The sequence below is a fragment of the Aphanomyces astaci genome (assembly GCF_000520075.1).
Source record: "Aphanomyces astaci strain APO3 unplaced genomic scaffold supercont1.26, whole genome shotgun sequence".
In the NCBI taxonomy this organism is placed as follows: domain Eukaryota; phylum Oomycota; class Saprolegniomycetes; order Saprolegniales; family Verrucalvaceae; genus Aphanomyces; species Aphanomyces astaci.
In genome coordinates this window covers 286,876-304,824 of record NW_009798289.1, presented here as the reverse complement: position 1 = coordinate 304,824, position 17,949 = coordinate 286,876, and the positions used below count along the sequence as shown (strand labels likewise).

The window sequence follows — 17,949 nt, the reverse complement described above, 5'->3', positions numbered from 1 at the left end:
AAGGACACACTGAAGATCCAAATGCAACGATTTGATTGGCTAGCTAGCATCTTCTCAACAGATTTTGGAAGGGACATTTGACACGTGATGTTGCATCTGTAGCTAGTTACCAAGACCAAGCTTCCGAGTCGGCATCGCGGCTATCATCAACAGCATCGGGATGCCCATTCATGATGTGGGTCTCGTTGTATGCATGGCAAGGTGGAGTGGAACCCAAGGTCCATACAAAGTGACGACAGCATTGCTGTTGATTCACAGACATGTGTTTATTACGACTGGTATTCCTATGACTCTTCGGGTGGTGCCGTCGTCGTCGCGGACGCTACTTCCTGTTGCATGACCTTGACACGGTGGAGCACCCTCGCGCCGTCCAACTTGCGACCTACATCGTCATATAGCCGCCAGTGACCTCGTCCACTCCGGCACCACATATGAAACCACACGAAACCAACAAATTGGACATGTTGTTTCTTCGTACCTTGATGATGGAGGGAGCGCGCCAGCGCCGTGTCCGTGATGATGGCTGCATTCAACAGGTCCACGTACATGGCTTCCGTCAGCTTGCCCGTCTGGATGTCGATCTCCAACAGCTACAACACGTACATACACACACAATGACTGACTTCTCATCCTTCCATCAAACACACTCTCGTCATTTCCCACCTGCTTTTTCAACGCCAACGACTCGAAGCGATCCACAAACGCCGGAGCATTCAATCCCCCCTGAATCTTCTCCTCCAGTTTAGCCACCTACTCCATCAAGTTGGTTTAGCAGGTGTATGTACCTCCTTCCTTTGGGTGATATAGATCTGTCCAGTGAGTGTACTTCACACGACATACCTCTTGGCAAATGACATCGTAGCTGACAATCTTGTCGACAGCATGCGGGTCGTCGTCCTCGTCGTCGTCGGTCGTTCTCTCTGACACCACCGACGCCTTTCGCTTGGCGACTGTCGATGGGGGCGGGGCTGCTGCAGCAATGGCTCGCACGTCCACAGGAATGGCTGGGGGTGTTGTCGCCGGGGTCTGTTGGGTTGTTGGTCCCACTGGCGGCGGATACGAGTCCACAACAAACACTCGCGTCTTGACCGGTCGGAACTCCTTGTCTCGCAGGGGCACGTTCAACTTGATGCGAATCTACACCACCCGATCAACCAACCAACCCCTTCCATGATGATTCGCCCATGTTATTTCAAATACAAATCAAAAATATATTAAAAATGATATTGTCGATTTGATAGTACAAATTTGGTGAGGGGGGCGTGCAATCGAATCGCGCCGACCAAATAACCGATCCACAATCGATCTGATTGGTTGAATTTCATTTAGAAATGGGTTTTGATTGGTTAATAATTTTGAGCTCATCTGAGGTAGCCAATCAAATCGATTTAAATTCCAACGAGAAACCACAACATTTCACTCGAAAGCACAATACGACAGGAAAATCAAAACAATTTCCAACTATTATTAATATTTTTGGTTGTTTGAAATATACCTGCACGTCCAGGCCACAGGGCCGCCGATTGACCATGACGGGCAGCCAGCAATGGATCTCAGCCGCCGTAAGCAGGGGACTGAGCGGCAACGTCACTTTGCCCACGGATTGCGCCGGCGTGAAGAACCCCGCGGCCGTAAACACTTCGACTTGGGCTTTTCGCAGCTCGACGAGTTTTTGCAGGCCGCGGTTGCGCTGGATAGGGAATACAGACACGGCGTTGTACGTGTAGAGGCCGGCGGCGGACCCGCGCGCGGTCGCCGTCGTCAGTTCGTGCGGATTCTGAGACGGAACGTTCAACAGGAGCTTCACAAACAAGTCTTTGGCCGTCGTGGCCGGCGACGTCGATCGCATTTGCAGCACGCTGAGCTGGACGCGATCGACGGGCACATCAACGTTCACATGTTCCTCCATGTCGACTCGTTCCTCGACATGTGTCGACGGCGGCGGCTGGCGCGGGTCGGCGCGGGCGGCGCGCAGCGTCTCGAGGGCAGCCACGTACGTTTTGTGCAGATTCAGCTGTTCTTGGGCGCGTCCGCGGTCGATGGACAGCAGGCGCGTGGCTTGGACGCGGCATTCATTGCCAAACTCGACCAGTTGCTTCTCAATCGACTCGAACGCATTCGCTCGTTGCTGCTGGTCGTACAACGTTGCTCCAGAATTGGCTTGGAGGGTTGCTTCGAGGTCCTTAGCGAGGCGCAACTGCACCAAGGCGTCATGGATGTTGCCTTGCTTCTTGAGCGCCACCGCGAGTGTCTTGGCCGCGTTTACTTGCTCCTGCACAGACATGATAGAGGACGATGGCGGCGGCGGGGCAGACACGGCATCATGAAACGGCTCGCCTTCTTCTTCTTCGAATTCGTCAATCAACTGAGACGATGACGTGCGCGGGCGAAGGGCAATGTCCTCAATCGTGTTGTCGTCGGCGACGGCCAAAGAACCCCCCGTCTCAGCGAGTATGACGTGATCACTGGACATGTCATCGTGCGTGGGTACTTTATTGATCGCATCCACTGAAAGCGTGATCGTGTCAGGATTCCCCACAACCGACGACGACACCATGTCCGCGTCGGCGGACGACGGTGGCAGGTCCGCGGTATGTCGGTGGGTAGCCTTGACTTCGATCGCCCGTGCTCGTTTCAGCATCGCCAATGCTTCCGGCACCCGATTCGCTTGCTTCAACTGCATGGCGCGGTGTTTCAACGCGGCAATGTCGTCGTCCAGTGCGTCGTCCAAAGCAGTACTCTTCGATCGTTCTGTGTCTTTGCCTTGATCTATGTGTTGTAACATGGCATCAAACTGGGGATCGTCCAAGTCGTCATCGGTCACGTGAATCGCTTCTCCTTCTTCTTCTTTGTCTGAATCAGTGCACGACGTGGCCATCTCATGTGGACCCTCTTGTTGTCCACGAGATTCAAGTGCGTTGGCATGTGAAGAATCACTTGGGATGGTCGGAACGCCTGGGGAAAGTGGAGGTGCGTGTCGTCGTTGCATGAGCTCGACGAGCTTGGGTTCCATTGCCCGCGCCTGTTTGAGCATCGCCAGCGCCTGCGGAATGTTGTTGGCATGCTTCAATGCCATTGCCTCGCGCTTTAGCGCGGCGATCTGCGCTTGGACGCTGTCGACAGTGTCGTTGTCGTGGACGTCCACTGCAGCAGCTTGTGGTGGCGTGGCCGATGCTGCTGCTGCTGCTTTGGACTTGACTGTACTTGCTCCACCACCATTCAGCATGGCGTCGAACTCTGGATTGTTTAAATCGTCGTCGGTCACTTCAATGGTGTGATGGTTGTCGTCGTCGTCGTCGTCGATGGTGGGGGACAGCGCAGACGTGGCCGCCGCCACTGGACGCCGCCGCTGGGAAGGAGGAGCCGAAACAGGAGGACCTAGGGCTTCGAGCTGCGCTTCGTACGCCTTCATAACCCGCATGGCCTCTAACGCGCCGTGGATGTGCCCCTGCCGCTTGAGGTTGATCGCGTTTTGCTTCTCCGACTCGACGAGGTGTTGGAGTCGGAGTCGTTCATCGTCCTCGCGACTGGAAGGTGTATTCTTCGCTGTGCCAAGAATCCCTTGTAGCTCGGCTTGGAGGTGCGGGTCGTCCAAGCATGAGTCGCTTAGTTCTCCGTCATCGTCGTTTTCGTCGTTCGAGTGGATAGAGCCCATGGACAAGGACACTGCCCGAAGGGACGATGGATAAACGTCGACGCCGATCTGTTGAATCTGACGCATGAGTTCCGTCTCGTCGTCCGATGCATCCATGTCCCCAGACGACCCGTTCGAGATCTCGGCCATCATCTTGGCCATTTCAGCTTCCACGTCCTTGTCGCTCACAGGTTTGATGCCAAATTGGGCCAAGTCAAAGTCTAATGCAGGTTCAGAGAACAGTCCTAGCATATCCATTCAGGCTCGGAACGCACCATCATTGCCGCCGCTTCTCTGGGAAGGTGGGGCCGCCCTCGCACGCGATGCTTTCTTCGGCTCGTCTGTCTTCTTCCAAAACATCTACAATAATACCGCGACGATTGTGAGCATGTAGTCATAGAATGACATGCATTCCGGTATGACTCTGAGCAAATATAACATTGTACAGGTAATAATACAATACAGGTATTATTATTAGTACACGATTAAAAGTGTAAGTTTGGAAAATGGAACAATGAAACAAATTATATATTGCAGGTAATTATATTTTATAGGAGCTATCAATTATTTTTTAAATTTCGAAGCAATTTTAAAATGAGAGAACTCAACTGTAGCCAAATTGTATCCGCTCGCGTTATCTTGGAGTTGAACATGGCGTTGGGAAGTGCCGTGGAAGGCCAAGTCCAGCGGGCTGCGACGGAGCTTCCAGGTGCAGTGCTGCGCCAGTTGTTTGTTCTGGCGGTAGAACAACTCAGCTATCCTTCCCCTACTTCGCCGGCACTTCCAGCGCTCGACAGTGCATCATCCGTGGGTAAGAAGGTGATGTCTTTTGTCATCTCGTCCCTTACATTCATACAAACCTTGGTAGATCAATCTGTGGTGCTCAAAGAAGCCTATGCTGCCATTTGTATATTAGTTGCCGACGTCGCCAAGCAGAACTTGACGTCTGAGAGTACAAGGCATGGATGCATGAATCTCATCCATAGATAGCTTGGACGAGCGCATGTGTCTTACACTACGAGTAGGCGCTTAGTGGAGGAGTTGGGGGTTGTGGAGAACGCCGTGGATGACATCGCCGGTCTCCTTCACACGTCCGTTCCAAATATCCGTGCCTTGGGTGGCGTCTCAGGTGCGCCCATGCTCCTCCACAGGGCTGCAGAACACATCTGACACGCAGTAGGACTGGAACTGAACGAAGTCGTGGGAGTGTCGTGGCAACTCGACCACTGCATTCGCTCCAGCACGTACGGCAACATTCGCGAGCAGCTGTATCTCATCGTGCTCACGACAAAGTCCCCGCGAACTGGCGTCGTCGCGACCGTGGAGTTCACTTGCACCGTGGCACAATTGGAAGAGCTGGTGTACAAACTACAGGAAGCCACCCACCAGATCGACAAGGCCATTGCTAGCTTTGCTGACCCGTTGTCGTCGGCATAATGCGATGGTTTTGATACAAAGTACTGTGTCCAAGGCCTAGTAGCATGCGGAGACATGGACTTCATCACTTTTGTAAACTTACGACACTTTAGCAGTGGAGAAAGCGAGCCATATTGGCATGCGAAGTCTGGTGGGATATGAATGAAGGGGACTAGCATTTCATCGATGAATCGTGTGACCGAACGCCATGTCACTCGAAGCAGCAAGCATGCAACACATGCTAACAGAAGTCACGCAGATGCATGTACGCCGTTCCATAGAACCAAAAAGCTCGTCGGTCAGCGGCAGGCTTGGCTGCAGTTTTCCCGCCATATAGTCCACGACCAGCATATGGACGTATGCCTACACGACGAAAGCGACGCGGAGGTTGCATGCCTAGCTTGCATCCCTTTGCTATTGGGATCATGGCATGCGCGATTCCATGGCAATGAGATGCACCAAGAGAGCTAGTCATGGAGCGATGGGTGGTGGTGGCGATGGGGCGCTCATTTAGCGGGGAAACCGTCGCATGCCACGTTATCCGGACACTTATCCGGATAATACTACTATAAGTTCCCTCCAAACCCCACCATTTTACAAGCCGCAGCGAACGAGCCAACATGTCCGCGCCGCAGCTGGACCAGGAGCTGTTCTTCCGCCGTTTGAACAACATCTATGCGTCATGGCGGGTATGTATCCATGGTGCTGAATCTCGTGATGCCCTGTTCATGATGCTGATTTGCCATTGATATAGGATCCGAAGAACGCGGAATGGGACGATGTCGAAAGCTTTTTGGTGTTGGCGGGCAAACCCAACCCAGACGACAGCGGGTACCGCAAATCGGCGGTGCTTCAGTTTTATCTACTGGGATTTCTCGAGTTTCCCGAGACGTTGATGGTGTTCACCAAGTCCAAGTTGCTCGTGTTGACGAGTGGCAAGAAGTACACGATGCTGGAAGCCATCCTCGGCGGCAACGACACGTCCGACGTCAAGCTCGAGCTGCTGAAGCGCGACAAGACGGACGGCAACAAGGCCAACTACGCGGCACTCATCGCCGCCATCCAGGCCGACAGCGTCAAGAAACGGGTGGGCGTGCTGGCCAAGGAATCCCCCGACGGCGACTTTGTGCAACTGTTTCAGAAAGAAGTGGACGCGGCGGGCATGGACAAGATCGACATTTCCAAGGGCATCGAATGCGCGCTGCGTGTCAAAGCCCCCGAAGAGCTGGTACATACATACACACCCCTTCCACACCCTCTTCCATCATGGTTCACTCACCGGTCTCGCGGTTGTTGTAGGAAAACATTCGCTGGGCTGGCGCGCTCACGAAAAAGGTGTTCCAGTCCAAGTTTGTCGAAGACATGGAAGGCATCATCGACGAGGACAAGAAGGTCAAGCACGATGCGTTCAGTGCCGACATTGAGGGCGTGTTTGAAGACCCGAGCAAGATCAAGGTGACGCTCAGCCCCGAGGACGTTGAGTCGTGCTATTCGCCGATCATTCAGTCGGGCGGCAAGTACGACCTCAAGCCGAGCGCGCAGAGTTCGTCGGACGTGATGAAGTTTGACGTGATCGTGGCGTCTGTGGGCGCCCGGTACAAGGGCTACTGCTCGAACGTGGCGCGAACGTTCTTTGTGACGCCAACCAAGTCCATGGAGCGGTCGTATGAGCTACTGCACGAAGCGCATGACATGTGCATCAACGAGCTACGCCCGGGCAAAACCGTGAGCCAAGTCGTGGACAAAGTGACCAAACTCGTCGAGTCGCGCAACCCCAAGCTGGCCAAACTGCTCACGAAAAACTTTGGCTTTGGCATTGGGCTCGACTTTCGGGAAGCTGGGATGGTCCTCACGGCCAAGAACCACCACGTGATTCAAGCTGGCCAAGCGTTCAATGTGGCCATGGGCTTCCAGAACATCCCGCTCAAAGACGCCGACAGGCCGCGCCACCTCCCCGACACTTACTCGATTCTGCTCGCGGATACGGTATCGGTCCAGCCGGACGAGACCAAGATCTTGACCAAGGTGTCCAAGGCATGGACCAAGGTGCATTACGTGCTCGACAACGACGCCGAAGACAAGCATGCCAAGGCAGCCAAGGCGGCCAAAGACAAGCTCGACAAGCAGCAGAAACAGCGCCGCGCACGCCAGGAACAGGCCGACAACGACGACGAAGACGCTCCCGTGAGCAGCAACATCATGCAGAATCGGCTGCGGGACAAGCAGCGCCAGTCGGAAGGCAAGCAGACAGACCAGGAGCGCCGCGAACGCCATCAGGCCGAGCTCATGAAGGAGAAGCGAGAGGAAGCCATGCGCCGCCTCGAAGAACAGAGCAGCGACGCCGTCCAAGGCAAGCGCCAAGACCGCAACGCCATTGTCGCATACAACCATTCGTCGCGGTACCCGGAGCTCAAGCCGCGGCAGGTGGCGGTGGACATGCGCGCAGAGGCGGTGATCGTCCCAATCAACGGCATCCCCGTGCCGTTTCACATTTCGACAATCAAAAACGTGAGCAAGAGCGAAGAGGACAAGGCGACGTACCTGCGCATCAACTTTCACTGCCCGGGGGTGGGCGGGACCCTTGGGAAGGACGCGTCGCCGGCGATGCAGGCGGCGGTCGCCAAGTTTCCGTCGCTCATGTTTATCAAGGAGCTCGGGTTTCGATCGAGTGACGCGCATAACTTGAACAACCAGTTCCGCCTGATCAAAGAGTTGCAGAAGCGAGTCAAGCAACGCGAGCAACAAGAGCAAGAAGAGTCGGGTACGTACGTACGTTGTGGGGCTATATGTTGTGTTCGTGCGACCAAGGAGATCAGTGTGGTTGACTTGGTGCTGACTGACTTTTATTGTCCTTTTACCCAAACTTTGTGTTAAAAGTCATACGGGTTTGCGCCAAATCTATCGAAAGAATCGTGGTACATTGACGTAAATTAGTGTGACACTCGACATGTTCGTACGAATTTTGAAAAGTCACATACACTAATTCGATGTTTGTGCATTGATTGGTCCAAGCGTGGATTTGATTGGCTACTATTCGTGTTGTGGGTTTTTGAGTTTTGATTGGTCGATATATATCGATCGATTGATTTGACAATATACATATATATATATTGTCCTTTTACCCAAAATTGGACTTGAGAGTCATTTCACCAAGTAGCATTCGAATCGATTGCATGATCCTATTGAATCTTGTACACACTATACTATACAACGATTCATATATATGTGGTTTTGCCCACTGCGGAGGGGTCAAACGTTTGGATTGGTAGAATATATTTGATGACATAACGCGATTTGATTGGCTCTCTTGAAAATCGATTCTCCCAACACATTCGATGATTCGGCTCGATTTGACACTATATGTATGTAGATTTGGTCGTGCAGGAGGACTTGATCATGCAGCGAGACCGCCGCGTGCCGCGACTAAGCGACTTGAGTGCGCGGCCTACCTTTAGCGGCCGCAAGACGCAAGGCACGTTGGAAGCCCACGTGAACGGGTTTCGGTTCACGACCAACAAGAACCAAAAGCTCGACATTTTGTACGCCAACATCAAGCACGCGATCTTTCAACCATGCGACAAGGAGCTGGTGGTGCTGATCCATTTCCACCTCAAGAACCCGATCATGATTGGCAAGAAGAAGCACCAGGATGTGCAGTTTTACACGGAAGTGATCGAGTCGAGCCAAGCGCTAGACAACCGCCGCCGGTCCATGTACGACCCCGACGAACTGGACGAGGAGAACCGCGAGCGGTCGCTCCGCGAGAAGCTGAACTTGACGTTCAAGGACTTTTGCCAAAAGGTGGAGCGCGTGAGCGAGCAAATCGACAAGACCATCGCGTTCGACATCCCGTACCGCGAACTCGGGTTCAGCGGCACCCCGTTCAAGGAGATGGTGCTGCTGCAGCCGACCGTGCACTGCTTGGTATCTCTGACCGAGTTCCCGTTCTTCATCACGCTGCTCGATGACGTCGAGCACGTGCACTTTGAGCGTGTGTTCTTTGGCTCCAAGAACTTTGACATGGTGTTTGTGTACAAAAACTTCAACTTGGTGCCGGTCCGCGTGTCGGCAATCTCGACCAACGAGCTCGAGCGGATCAAGGAATGGCTGGACGACATCAACATTTGCTTCACGGAGGGCACGGCCAACTTGAACTGGAAGCAGATCATGGTCACGATCAAGGCAGACGACCGATTCTACCTCGAAACGGATGAGGATGGCGTGCCCAAGCCCGCGGGATGGGAGTTTCTCCGCATGGATGGCTCGGACGACGAAGATGGCGACGAAGATGACGAAGAGAGCGAGTTTGAAGGCAGCGCGAGCGGCAGCGGCGGCGGCTCGGACGGATCCGACTCGGACGACTCGGATGATGATTCCGACTCGGATGTGTCGCTTGTGGACGAGTCGGACGACGACGGCAGTGCCGACGACGACGACGATGAGGACGACGGACCCAGCTGGGATGACCTGGAGAAGGAGGCGCGCGCAAGTGACATGATGCGCAACGAAAAGAAGGAGGCCGACAGCGACGAAGAGTTTAAGCGAAAACACAAGAAGAAGACAGCCGGCGGCGGCGGCCCCCCGCCCAAACGATCCAAGCATTAATCAAGAAAGTAGCGGATGGTGGTAGGTAGTATGTAGTATGTAGTAGTAGGCTATAGTAGTAACGGTTTAACCAGGACAACTAACGTACATCCCTTATAGAGTCTAGTAGACACTTACAACAGGATGCGAAACACAAGTAGGAGTATAACGTTAATGGTACTCTACTAGTCTTGTAGTCACGTTAGTAGGGAGGTTTTGTGATACTACTAAAGTAATACTACTGTAATACTACTGTACTACTACTACTACTAACTGTTAGTATACTACTACTACACAGCGGTATAACATTACAGTATGTCGTCTGCACTATTAATAATATACGAACTTACTCCTATTACGTAACTAACAGACTAACGTTATAACTGTAAATCCAATCCAATAGTATTAATACTTGAAAGTAAACAACGTCAATGATCATGTGCAGCGAAACATAATATGTACTTACTGTTAGTGCGTGGATTGTATTGTAGGTCCAATAGCCGTGCGATGTTCCCATATTTTAGACCCCTTAATTACATCTGGTTCGTCGGGGGGGGGGGGGAAGGGGGAGTACTATTAACAGTACTACCTAATTGTCCTCTACTTTTCGACTAGTACTGTATGGTAAAGGCGCCCATAACGTTGTACGTTCAACATGGGGGAAGCCCTGATAGAGGACATCGAGCGGCGGCACGACTTCATTAGCATCAGACAAACCACTCGCGATCATCACACACTGGCTTTAGCCACCACTATGTACTACAGTAAGTAGGAGTGCATGGATGCTTTAATAGTAGTGGAAGAAGAGCAGCAGCGTAGACGCAGCCAGGTAGCAGCAAAAGATGGCAAACCCAAACCCGTGGCCGTGGTCTGCTGCGTGCTTGAGCGAGAGGTTGCCGTGGCCGACGTTGTCCGCCGCCGCCTCGGCTTCTTGCGCCACCACGTGCATTTTCTCCGCTTGGCCACCAATCTCGGACGCGAACTGATGCATCATGCCTTGGATGTCGTGCACTTGCTTTTCCACGCGTCTAGAGGATATGACCATCGTCAGACACAAGGAAGGAGGTTATGATTCACAACCGCGCGGCGTCGATTTCTTCATGCAGGTGGCGATGTAGTTGGACATTTTCTGCGTGAAACTGACGCGACTCTGCCTCGGTGAACACGACGGCGTCGTCAGAAGGCGGTTGAAATGGCATTGTTGTCGATGATGTGGAGGTCCTCAAGGGGGAAGGAACCGATGGGGGGGTGGGAGTAGTAGTAGTAGTACTAGTGGTGGGCACGGGGATGTCGAGGGAAGTTTGTGTATCAATCTCCTACAACCAACTGTCAAGATGACGGCGTCACATGTTTGAGAACGATGCAACGGACGTACATGCGACAGCGTTGTCGCTGGAGTACTGGTGGTGGAAGCACAAGTTGAAGTGGACGTGGCATTTGGTTTCGGCAGGACGATGGCCTGACGGCTCAAGTCGATGCCGTTCGGAACAAGTCTAGCAAACAGCACCACACGATGGTGACCCGGTGTTTAAGGCGGGGGATGAATACTTTTTAGACAAGAAGAACGGGCGTTGGAGACGTTTCTTTTGCTCGTCTTTGGTCGATGCGACGCCCCGTTGGATGCGCTACGAGCATATGATGATTGATATTGGGTTGTGGGGGGATATATGAAAGAGCATAGCCATCGCCCTACATCAGACAAGTAATGCACGACTTCGGACCGGACCTTGACCACTTGCTGGGGTATGCCGTGCGCTGGGAAGACCAATAGCTTGAGCTCACCCACGCGCTGCTCGCATAGCTTGTACGAGTCCAACACACTCTACAATCATGATCCGACTTTAGACGGTGCGTGGTGTATGACTGCATGTGCGTGCGTGCTTACATCTTCGAGCTCTTCGCGCTCCATGTCGGTAAAGGCCATGGCTTTGCTCGGTAGGAAGTGTGCCGGATTTAAGTACGCTTTCCTTTTCGCTTCCCAGAAGGACGCAATCTTTTGCATGTCGTGGAGCTACCACCATTATCACCATCACACTCGGTTATGACGTCCAAGTGCCGCGATGACGTACAATGTCCACTGCTGTCTGCATGAAGGGGCTCGATGGGTGGCGCGCATCTTCCTTGTCTTCCTGTCGATGGTGTGCTTTCCACTTGGCCAACTTGTGGAACTCTTGTGTGATGTCAGATCCCATGTTGCGGATGTTTGATATGTAATGAAAATGCTGACGTGGGAAATGTGGTTGGCGTTAACAGTAAATAGTGTGTATATTGTTCGAGGGAATATATTTCAATATGTTCCATATAGAAATATATATGACGTCATAATAATAGTTTTAATTCTACCAACTATCATCAATGTAATTGTATCAAACACCACGATTCACGAATTATATGATCCGTGCCATCTTATTGGTTGAATTATCCGGTCGTATTCTTCTATTGGTTGGTTGGGTTGATCTGCGACTTCAAATTTACCGCCGCCACACAACCATTTCGTAAAACGTTTCACACCGCGACGACACCATGTCCCGAAAGAAGTCCGCGAACAAAGTCGCCGCTGCTGCCAAGGAAAGTGGCGCCCAGACGACCACTGAGGCCAAGCCTTCGCCAACGAAGGAGGTCAACCCTTCGCCTGCGAAGAAGGCTCAATCTGTGACAAAGCTCGCCATTGAACCTGGTTTCTTTGGCGAACAGATCCATCCCCGACACAGCTTGGTGTGTGAAAACCCCACCGAAGACATGGCGTTCCAGCTCTCGGGCGCCGCTTTGGCCGGTGACGCCGTCGCTGGTCGCACGACACTGTACGTGTCTACGGAACGCCGCGATCTCAAGATCGCGCTGTGCACGTTGGACACCGCGTCGACCGCGCAGTGGGCGTTGAACAACACATTTACGCCCATGGATGGCGCGTTGACGTTTTCCACGGAAGGTGTCAACTCGGTTCACTTGACCGCGTATGTGGATGCGGAAATGGACGGCGATGTGTCTGACGATGACGAAGGACTTTACGGCTTGGGCCCAGACGACGACGACAGTGATGACAACGACCTCCTCGATGTGGAAGACGAGGAAGACGATGACGAAGTCCAGGACTCGGGTCGATTTGAAGAAGTCGTCGAAGAAGACAAGAATGGCGCCGCCAAGAAGGATGCACAAGCCGCTGGCAAGAAGCGTCCTTTGGAAGGTGCTTCGGCCGTGGCCGAAGACTCCAAGAAGGCCAAGCCTGCTACGATTCGCAAGGCTGGTGGCGTCACCGTCGAAGAAGTGTACGTTGAATTTGAATCGTATTGCGGTGCGGGTCGTGATATGTTGGCGTGTATTGTAGTGTGTTGGGCAAGGGCAAGGAAGCGACCAAGGGCCGCAAGGTGCAAATCTTGTACAAGGGCAAGCTCGCCAAGAACGGCAAGCAGTTTGACGCCAACCAAAACCGCAAGAGCCCGTTTGGGTTCAAGTTGGGTGCCGGCGATGTCATCAAGGGCATGGACATCGGCGTCGAAGGCATGCGCGTGGGCGGCAAGCGCACCGTCACCATCCCCTCCAAGCTCGGATACGGCTCGGAAGGCGCTGGCAAGGACATCCCCCCCAACTCGGATTTGATCTTTGAACTTGAGCTTGTCAACGCGTAAATTGAAAAACTTGCTTATTCCGGATACATGTCATCGCAGAAGAATTATCCGGATGACTACACTGGTTTTCACATTAACGTTAAGGTTATTGGCATGGTGGTGGCACTTCGCGCCGAGCTTGATGTGAAGGCAAGGCGTAGATGGCAGTTGATCTCGGATCATGTGGTTACGTTGACCCTGCGGAGTCTTGCTCTTGCAGTCGGCCTCCTCCCTCCATTCATGTTTGTCCCATTGGGACGATTGTTCGGACGGATCGGACATGCTGGTACGTTGCGACCTGTATGTAGTACGAAGAGATATATACGCATGGTTGTAGCGGGCCTTCGAAGAAACATTGTGAAGGCCAACATTGCCCTCTCGTTCCCGACGATGAGTGCCGTCGAACAGAAGCGTCTCGTTCGTGAAACGTACGAGAACACTTGCGTGGTGCGTTCCACGCTTGTCAATCAATGCAAGGGACATACATACACACACTTGCGATGTTGATTATGTAGTCGCTTCTGTGGTTTCTGCATATTCGAGCATTTGGCAGGTGGCAAGACATGGAGCGATACGTCGATGTAGCGTTTCCTCGTGAGTACGTGGCCGACCTGCGCAACGGCCCAGTCATTGTCACATCCGCCCATCTAGGTTGCGATCACAATTCCCGAGCAAGTTTGGTAAACTAAACGACTGTATCTCATTCTAGGGTGCTGGGAGCTCCTTCCTTGTGTACACGCCCCACCAAACCTACTCGTTGACCACGTCTACGAGGTCTCTTCACTTCCAGCTCAAAGCCTGCTAACATCGCCCTTGTAGCTCTATCGCCCACTGCACAACTTGCCCTTGAACAAGTGGCTTCTAACCCTTCGAAGCTACCCTCATACGCGCCTGCTTCCAGTAAGACTCGAACGATTCCACGTCTGGCTCGTCATTCTACGTCTAGGACAAACAGTGCCTGACCGCATTGACCACCATCTTGACTGAAAAGTCACAAATATTGCAGAACAACAACGCAGACGTTGCCACACCCGCGTCAGCCATAGTTGCCCTCGTTTGCGACCAACGGCCAAGTCGCAGTGGCGTCCTCGTGTCTTTTCGAAACCGACCTACGATCATGGCTCCCGGCGCGGCGGTGCTTCACCTACGAACCGGTCGACCAGTGTGGTGCACTGCATTGGTGCTGGCGCCAGCAGGCCACCCAAAACCATTCTTGTTGCACACGTTGCCGGTACACTACTACCTGTACATACTGTATCATCACACTTTGCTTCTGCAAGTGAACCCATCTTAGGTCATTCGACACACCCCAGGGAACGAGGAAAAGCATACGGCGCAAACCATCATGGAGCTGTATGCGTCCACCGTGTCATCCCTCATCGAGACGTATCCGTCGCAATATCTGTGGCTTCATGCGTTGTGGAAGTAAGGTCCAGCGTAGTTATCGCCATATGATTGCTTATACATGGACGACTGCCATTGGTGCATTTTGGTCGGGACGGTTACACAATCCGACGACATTTTTTAATTCTTAAAGCTCGTCGCTGCCGCCCAGGCCAAGTTCCTTGAGGATGTCGTCGTCGTCGTCGTCGACCACCGTCTCCACCTTGGCGTCCTTGCCGTCCCATGGCACGACGGATTGGATGGCCGGCAACTTGTCGTACGGGTACGTGGCTTCCTTGCCGGAGAAGATGCCTTCGAGGAACGTGGCGATGGACTTGCTGTCGAACGCGGCGCGCATGACTGAATACCGCTGCTTGTCGAGCGAAATAGCCACCACGGCAGGGTACCCAAAGGACAGGTCGAACGCGTGTTCGAGTTTGGATTGGTCGCCACCTTGGACCCACGAGAACCGGAACGGCTTGCCACGGACCAGCTTGGCCGCGCCTTCGACTTGACTCAAGTAGTCTGTGCGGCCCTTGGCGCCCGAGTCGATGATATGGGGCAAGAGCGCCACGACGCAGATCGATTTACCCGCACAGTGGTCGTGCAACGCGGCCGTGGACGTGATTTCAGGTACTTTCAAGCCCCCGCCGAGCTTTTCAAGCTGGTTCAGCGCGTACGAGACAATGCCCGACGCTTGACGAGGTCCCTGGTAGTCTTGCGCATCCGAAGCCGACGATGCCGTGGGGCCAAACAACTTGATCGTGGGGAAACCCTTGATGCCGTACTCTCCCGCCTTTCGCTCCGCCGCGGTCGCGTCCAACGCACCGAGCTTGACTTGGCCCTTGAGCTCGGATGCAGCTTGCTCCCATTCCGGGGCCAACGACTTGCAGTGACCACACCAAGGGGCGTAGAACTCGACGAGCCACACATCGCCACTGTTCAGCACGAGGTCGTCAAAGTTGTCATCGTTGAGGGTGACCACAGCAGACGACGACGCAGGCGACGGTTTCGCCTTGGGCTTGGGCTTAGATTTGTCTTGGGCAGCTGACGATGGTTTGTCAGACGAGGCTTTGCCCGAGATCCGAGCTTTGGCCAGCTTGGAAGCTTCCTTCACACCGGCGTCAACAATCGCTTGCGCTGTGCGCTGTCCTTGGTAATCCGTGGGCGAGCGCTTGTTTTCACCAAACACCTTGATTGTGGGAAACCCATTGACACCGTACTTCCCAGCAAGTTCCTTGTGCTGATCGCAGTCAACAGCAGCAACGTTGACGATCCCATCCAACGCCTTCGCGGCTTTCTTCCATTCAGGGGCAAGGGACTTGCAGTGGCCACACCAAGGCGCATAAAACTCAACCAACCACACACCCTTGCCACCCACAACCTCCTTCTCAAAGGACTTGGGGTCCAGGTTCTTCACGGCACTCGCCGACGTGTAAAACGCCGACGACGTCACCACCGCGCTACACAGCGCCATCATCATCACACGCAGCCCCATGGATGTCACGACGCGAGAAAACTTTTTCAAATGAGAATATGATCGTGTTCATCTGCAATTATGATGCCAAGAGGCAACCTGCGATTGGTTGATTCTCACGATAAATACGGATAAAGAAGGTATGGATTGGCTGTTGACCAGATTATCCGGATGATGATCTTTGAAATTGGATCTTTCTGGAACGTTATTTGGACTTTCTTTCGATTTAACTGTAAATATTGCGCGCACTACAGTATGTACTACCGTATAGTGTATATGTATTGCGACAGGTAATATTTCACAACCAGCCGACACTCGTTCTCAAATTTTGTTAATCCATTGCGTCATACAAATTTGAAGTATATTCAACGTGATCACAAGTTACCAGTAAGACTTACGGGACAGCATTGAATATTAATACCAACCTTGGATACTATGGTTAATATAATATAATTGTTGAATTAAAAGGGTGGATGACATGTGGATGACATTTGGATGACATTGGATGAAGTTGTGGGATGAAACCTAAAGTAGTGACCAAGCCTTACGTTGGCCCCGAGCGCCCGGGAGGCCGTCTGCGCAAGCGCGGCCGTACGAGAGCGCGGATCTAAGCTTCTCACTTCACCGAATGATCTATAATTATTCGAAGTCATCAGTTATTACAAGAAAATTACCAGTGTCGCAATAGATTAATGCGTCGCAATGCATATACACTATACGGTATTGCCTGCAGATGCAAACATGCACGCTTTCTCCCTACAGTGATGGCTGTGATGTTGTGGCTGCCAATGTCAACAGTGATGTTGCCTTCGGCTGTACGCTCACTTTGTGCGGGCCGGAAAAGTCCTGCTGTCACGTGGTCATGCATGGTCACAGGTGCACAGTACGTGGTCTTCTCCTGTGGCGTAAGCACTGTGGAATGGGCAGCTTTCCCTGGAACGACGCTTTTGGGACGTCCCATATGCACATTGCTGTGAAGCAGTCGTAGCCACAATTCGGACAATTCAATACGGTACCAGGGAGAATTCACGTGGGAGATCATCATGGCCATGTTCCACTGACGTGGGAAAGTTGGTCACTGTCGCGAGGAAAATGTCGTGCTGCCATCCATACAAATTCGCCGTCAAGATACCTCGTCGAAATGCGCACAGCGGTCATGCCATTGTCGTAGGCCAGATGTACGTACTGCTGGTGCGTCGCCCGATCACTTTCCAGCGATCCATGCATTGCTTGGGCCGCATGATTGATCGGTGCAACCAAAGATTCAAATTGAAGTGCCATGTTTCGACAAAATAGTTGGAGACGGTGCGGCGGTCGGAATCGATTCGTGGTTGGCAAATGCGAAGTTGCGCATAGGTGGGCAGATACAACGATTCGTCCAGATCCAAATGCGCAAGCCACTGCAAGGGGATAGGATATGGCTGTGACAGGTCCTTGTCGTTCGCACTCGTCATTCCATGCAAGAGGTCCTAGCAAGTTCGCAATTCAACTGCTGCCGCCTCTGCACTTCGCGTGCACTGCACTGCATGCAAAGTGGCATACAGACTACAGCTTGGATACCTTGCATGGCGGACGGATTGGTCCACCACCTCGATGATGCCATCAACGCGGGACGAACTCTGGCTATAAGGACTCTCGAGACACTATATCCCTTGAACGATCGACTGTATCGCAGCGCCGCATCTCTACATGAAACCCCGAAATCTGCCGGCCTTCCAATGCGCTTGCTTACCAGGTATTGGAACCACCAAGATTCAGCTCGCATTCACAATTTCGATCCAAGCTCCAAGATACTGTAATCTTGTTATGAGCATGATTCAAACTTATCCCAGTCAAAGATTGTACTAGGC

At 52.7% G+C, this 17,949-nt stretch overlaps 7 protein-coding genes across 11 annotated transcripts; 4 read left to right on the top strand and 3 right to left on the bottom strand.

Moving 5' to 3' along the window:
- Positions 1-242: 242 nt before the first annotated feature.
- H257_10083 (hypothetical protein) lies at positions 243-4,017 on the bottom strand. Of its 3 annotated transcripts, XM_009836527.1 has the most exons (6): positions 3,910-4,017; positions 1,496-3,855; positions 841-1,137; positions 664-750; positions 479-590; positions 243-382 (listed from the first exon to the last, which is right to left on the bottom strand). In XM_009836527.1, exons 1-6 carry the CDS (start codon positions 3,992-3,994, stop codon positions 285-287), a joined length of 3,039 nt encoding a protein of 1,012 aa, XP_009834829.1. In that variant the 5' UTR covers positions 3,995-4,017; the 3' UTR covers positions 243-284. The 3 variants fall into 3 exon arrangements, with proteins under 3 accessions (XP_009834829.1, XP_009834828.1, XP_009834830.1); XM_009836526.1 differs by having other exon boundaries at positions 479-750; XM_009836528.1 differs by having other exon boundaries at positions 243-590.
- Positions 4,018-4,237: 220 nt separating this feature from the next.
- On the top strand, positions 4,238-5,170 carry H257_10082. Of its 2 annotated transcripts, none has more exons than XM_009836525.1 (4): positions 4,238-4,445; positions 4,551-4,593; positions 4,660-4,763; positions 4,815-5,170. In XM_009836525.1, the coding sequence occupies exons 1-4, from the start codon at positions 4,286-4,288 to the stop codon at positions 5,069-5,071; spliced, it is 564 nt and encodes a 187-aa protein (XP_009834827.1). In that variant the 5' UTR covers positions 4,238-4,285; the 3' UTR covers positions 5,072-5,170. The 2 variants fall into 2 exon arrangements, with proteins under 2 accessions (XP_009834827.1, XP_009834826.1); XM_009836524.1 differs by having other exon boundaries at positions 4,503-4,593.
- A 396-nt stretch (positions 5,171-5,566) lies between these two features.
- On the top strand, positions 5,567-9,747 carry H257_10081. 2 transcript variants are annotated; one of them, XM_009836522.1, is made up of 4 exons: positions 5,567-5,739; positions 5,805-6,278; positions 6,350-7,811; positions 8,421-9,747. In XM_009836522.1, the coding sequence occupies exons 1-4, from the start codon at positions 5,671-5,673 to the stop codon at positions 9,653-9,655; spliced, it is 3,240 nt and encodes a 1,079-aa protein (XP_009834824.1). In that variant the 5' UTR covers positions 5,567-5,670; the 3' UTR covers positions 9,656-9,747. The 2 variants fall into 2 exon arrangements, with proteins under 2 accessions (XP_009834824.1, XP_009834825.1); XM_009836523.1 differs by having other exon boundaries at positions 5,805-7,811.
- A 546-nt stretch (positions 9,748-10,293) lies between these two features.
- On the bottom strand, positions 10,294-11,855 carry H257_10080 (hypothetical protein). Its single transcript, XM_009836521.1, has 7 exons — positions 11,704-11,855; positions 11,520-11,645; positions 11,328-11,456; positions 11,183-11,259; positions 11,010-11,127; positions 10,715-10,950; positions 10,294-10,662 (listed from the first exon to the last, which is right to left on the bottom strand). The coding sequence occupies exons 1-7, from the start codon at positions 11,824-11,826 to the stop codon at positions 10,422-10,424; spliced, it is 1,050 nt and encodes a 349-aa protein (XP_009834823.1). The 5' UTR covers positions 11,827-11,855; the 3' UTR covers positions 10,294-10,421.
- A 257-nt stretch (positions 11,856-12,112) lies between these two features.
- On the top strand, positions 12,113-13,315 carry H257_10079 (hypothetical protein). Its single transcript, XM_009836520.1, has 2 exons — positions 12,113-12,900; positions 12,960-13,315. Exons 1-2 carry the CDS (start codon positions 12,158-12,160, stop codon positions 13,258-13,260), a joined length of 1,044 nt encoding a protein of 347 aa, XP_009834822.1. The 5' UTR covers positions 12,113-12,157; the 3' UTR covers positions 13,261-13,315.
- Positions 13,316-13,331: 16 nt separating this feature from the next.
- On the top strand, positions 13,332-16,167 carry H257_10077 (hypothetical protein). Its single transcript, XM_009836518.1, has 7 exons — positions 13,332-13,525; positions 13,577-13,686; positions 13,755-13,890; positions 13,949-14,013; positions 14,059-14,139; positions 14,186-14,470; positions 14,534-16,167. Exons 1-7 carry the CDS (start codon positions 13,354-13,356, stop codon positions 14,666-14,668), a joined length of 984 nt encoding a protein of 327 aa, XP_009834820.1. The 5' UTR covers positions 13,332-13,353; the 3' UTR covers positions 14,669-16,167.
- Positions 14,719-16,145, bottom strand: H257_10078 (protein disulfide-isomerase domain). The gene has a single exon (XM_009836519.1). The coding sequence runs from the start codon at positions 16,118-16,120 to the stop codon at positions 14,771-14,773; it is 1,350 nt and encodes a 449-aa protein (XP_009834821.1). The 5' UTR covers positions 16,121-16,145; the 3' UTR covers positions 14,719-14,770.
- Positions 16,168-17,949: the final 1,782 nt, after the last annotated feature.

Excerpts from the sequence above, each read along its gene's own strand:
- H257_10083 (XM_009836526.1), bottom strand. The coding sequence starts at position 3,994 with ATGTTTTGGAAGAAGACAGACGAGCCGAAGAAAGCATCGCGTGCGAGG. Across the intron at positions 751-840 it reads ACGATGTCATTTGCCAAGAG|GTGGCTAAACTGGAGGAGAA; the intron begins GTATGTCGTGTG and ends TTGATGGAGTAG. Across the intron at positions 383-478 it reads GCGCTCCCTCCATCATCAAG|GTCGCAAGTTGGACGGCGCG; the intron begins GTACGAAGAAAC and ends ATGACGATGTAG.
- H257_10082 (XM_009836524.1), top strand. The coding sequence starts at position 4,286 with ATGGCGTTGGGAAGTGCCGTGGAAGGCCAAGTCCAGCGGGCTGCGACG. Across the intron at positions 4,446-4,502 it reads CGACAGTGCATCATCCGTGG|ATCAATCTGTGGTGCTCAAA; the intron begins GTAAGAAGGTGA and ends AAACCTTGGTAG. Across the intron at positions 4,764-4,814 it reads TGCCTTGGGTGGCGTCTCAG|GACTGGAACTGAACGAAGTC; the intron begins GTGCGCCCATGC and ends GACACGCAGTAG.
- H257_10081 (XM_009836522.1), top strand. The coding sequence starts at position 5,671 with ATGTCCGCGCCGCAGCTGGACCAGGAGCTGTTCTTCCGCCGTTTGAAC. Across the intron at positions 6,279-6,349 it reads TCAAAGCCCCCGAAGAGCTG|GAAAACATTCGCTGGGCTGG; the intron begins GTACATACATAC and ends CGGTTGTTGTAG. Across the intron at positions 7,812-8,420 it reads ACAAGAGCAAGAAGAGTCGG|ATTTGGTCGTGCAGGAGGAC; the intron begins GTACGTACGTAC and ends ATATGTATGTAG.
- H257_10080 (XM_009836521.1), bottom strand. The coding sequence starts at position 11,826 with ATGGGATCTGACATCACACAAGAGTTCCACAAGTTGGCCAAGTGGAAA. Across the intron at positions 11,260-11,327 it reads TCGTGCATTACTTGTCTGAT|CGCATCCAACGGGGCGTCGC; the intron begins GTAGGGCGATGG and ends ATATGCTCGTAG. Across the intron at positions 10,951-11,009 it reads CAGCGACAACGCTGTCGCAT|GAGATTGATACACAAACTTC; the intron begins GTACGTCCGTTG and ends AGTTGGTTGTAG.
- H257_10079 (XM_009836520.1), top strand. The coding sequence starts at position 12,158 with ATGTCCCGAAAGAAGTCCGCGAACAAAGTCGCCGCTGCTGCCAAGGAA. Across the intron at positions 12,901-12,959 it reads GGCGTCACCGTCGAAGAAGT|TGTGTTGGGCAAGGGCAAGG; the intron begins GTACGTTGAATT and ends CGTGTATTGTAG.
- H257_10077 (XM_009836518.1), top strand. The coding sequence starts at position 13,354 with ATGGTGGTGGCACTTCGCGCCGAGCTTGATGTGAAGGCAAGGCGTAGA. Across the intron at positions 13,526-13,576 it reads CGGACGGATCGGACATGCTG|CGGGCCTTCGAAGAAACATT; the intron begins GTACGTTGCGAC and ends GCATGGTTGTAG. Across the intron at positions 13,687-13,754 it reads CGTACGAGAACACTTGCGTG|TCGCTTCTGTGGTTTCTGCA; the intron begins GTGCGTTCCACG and ends TTGATTATGTAG.
- H257_10078 (XM_009836519.1), bottom strand. The coding sequence starts at position 16,120 with ATGGGGCTGCGTGTGATGATGATGGCGCTGTGTAGCGCGGTGGTGACG.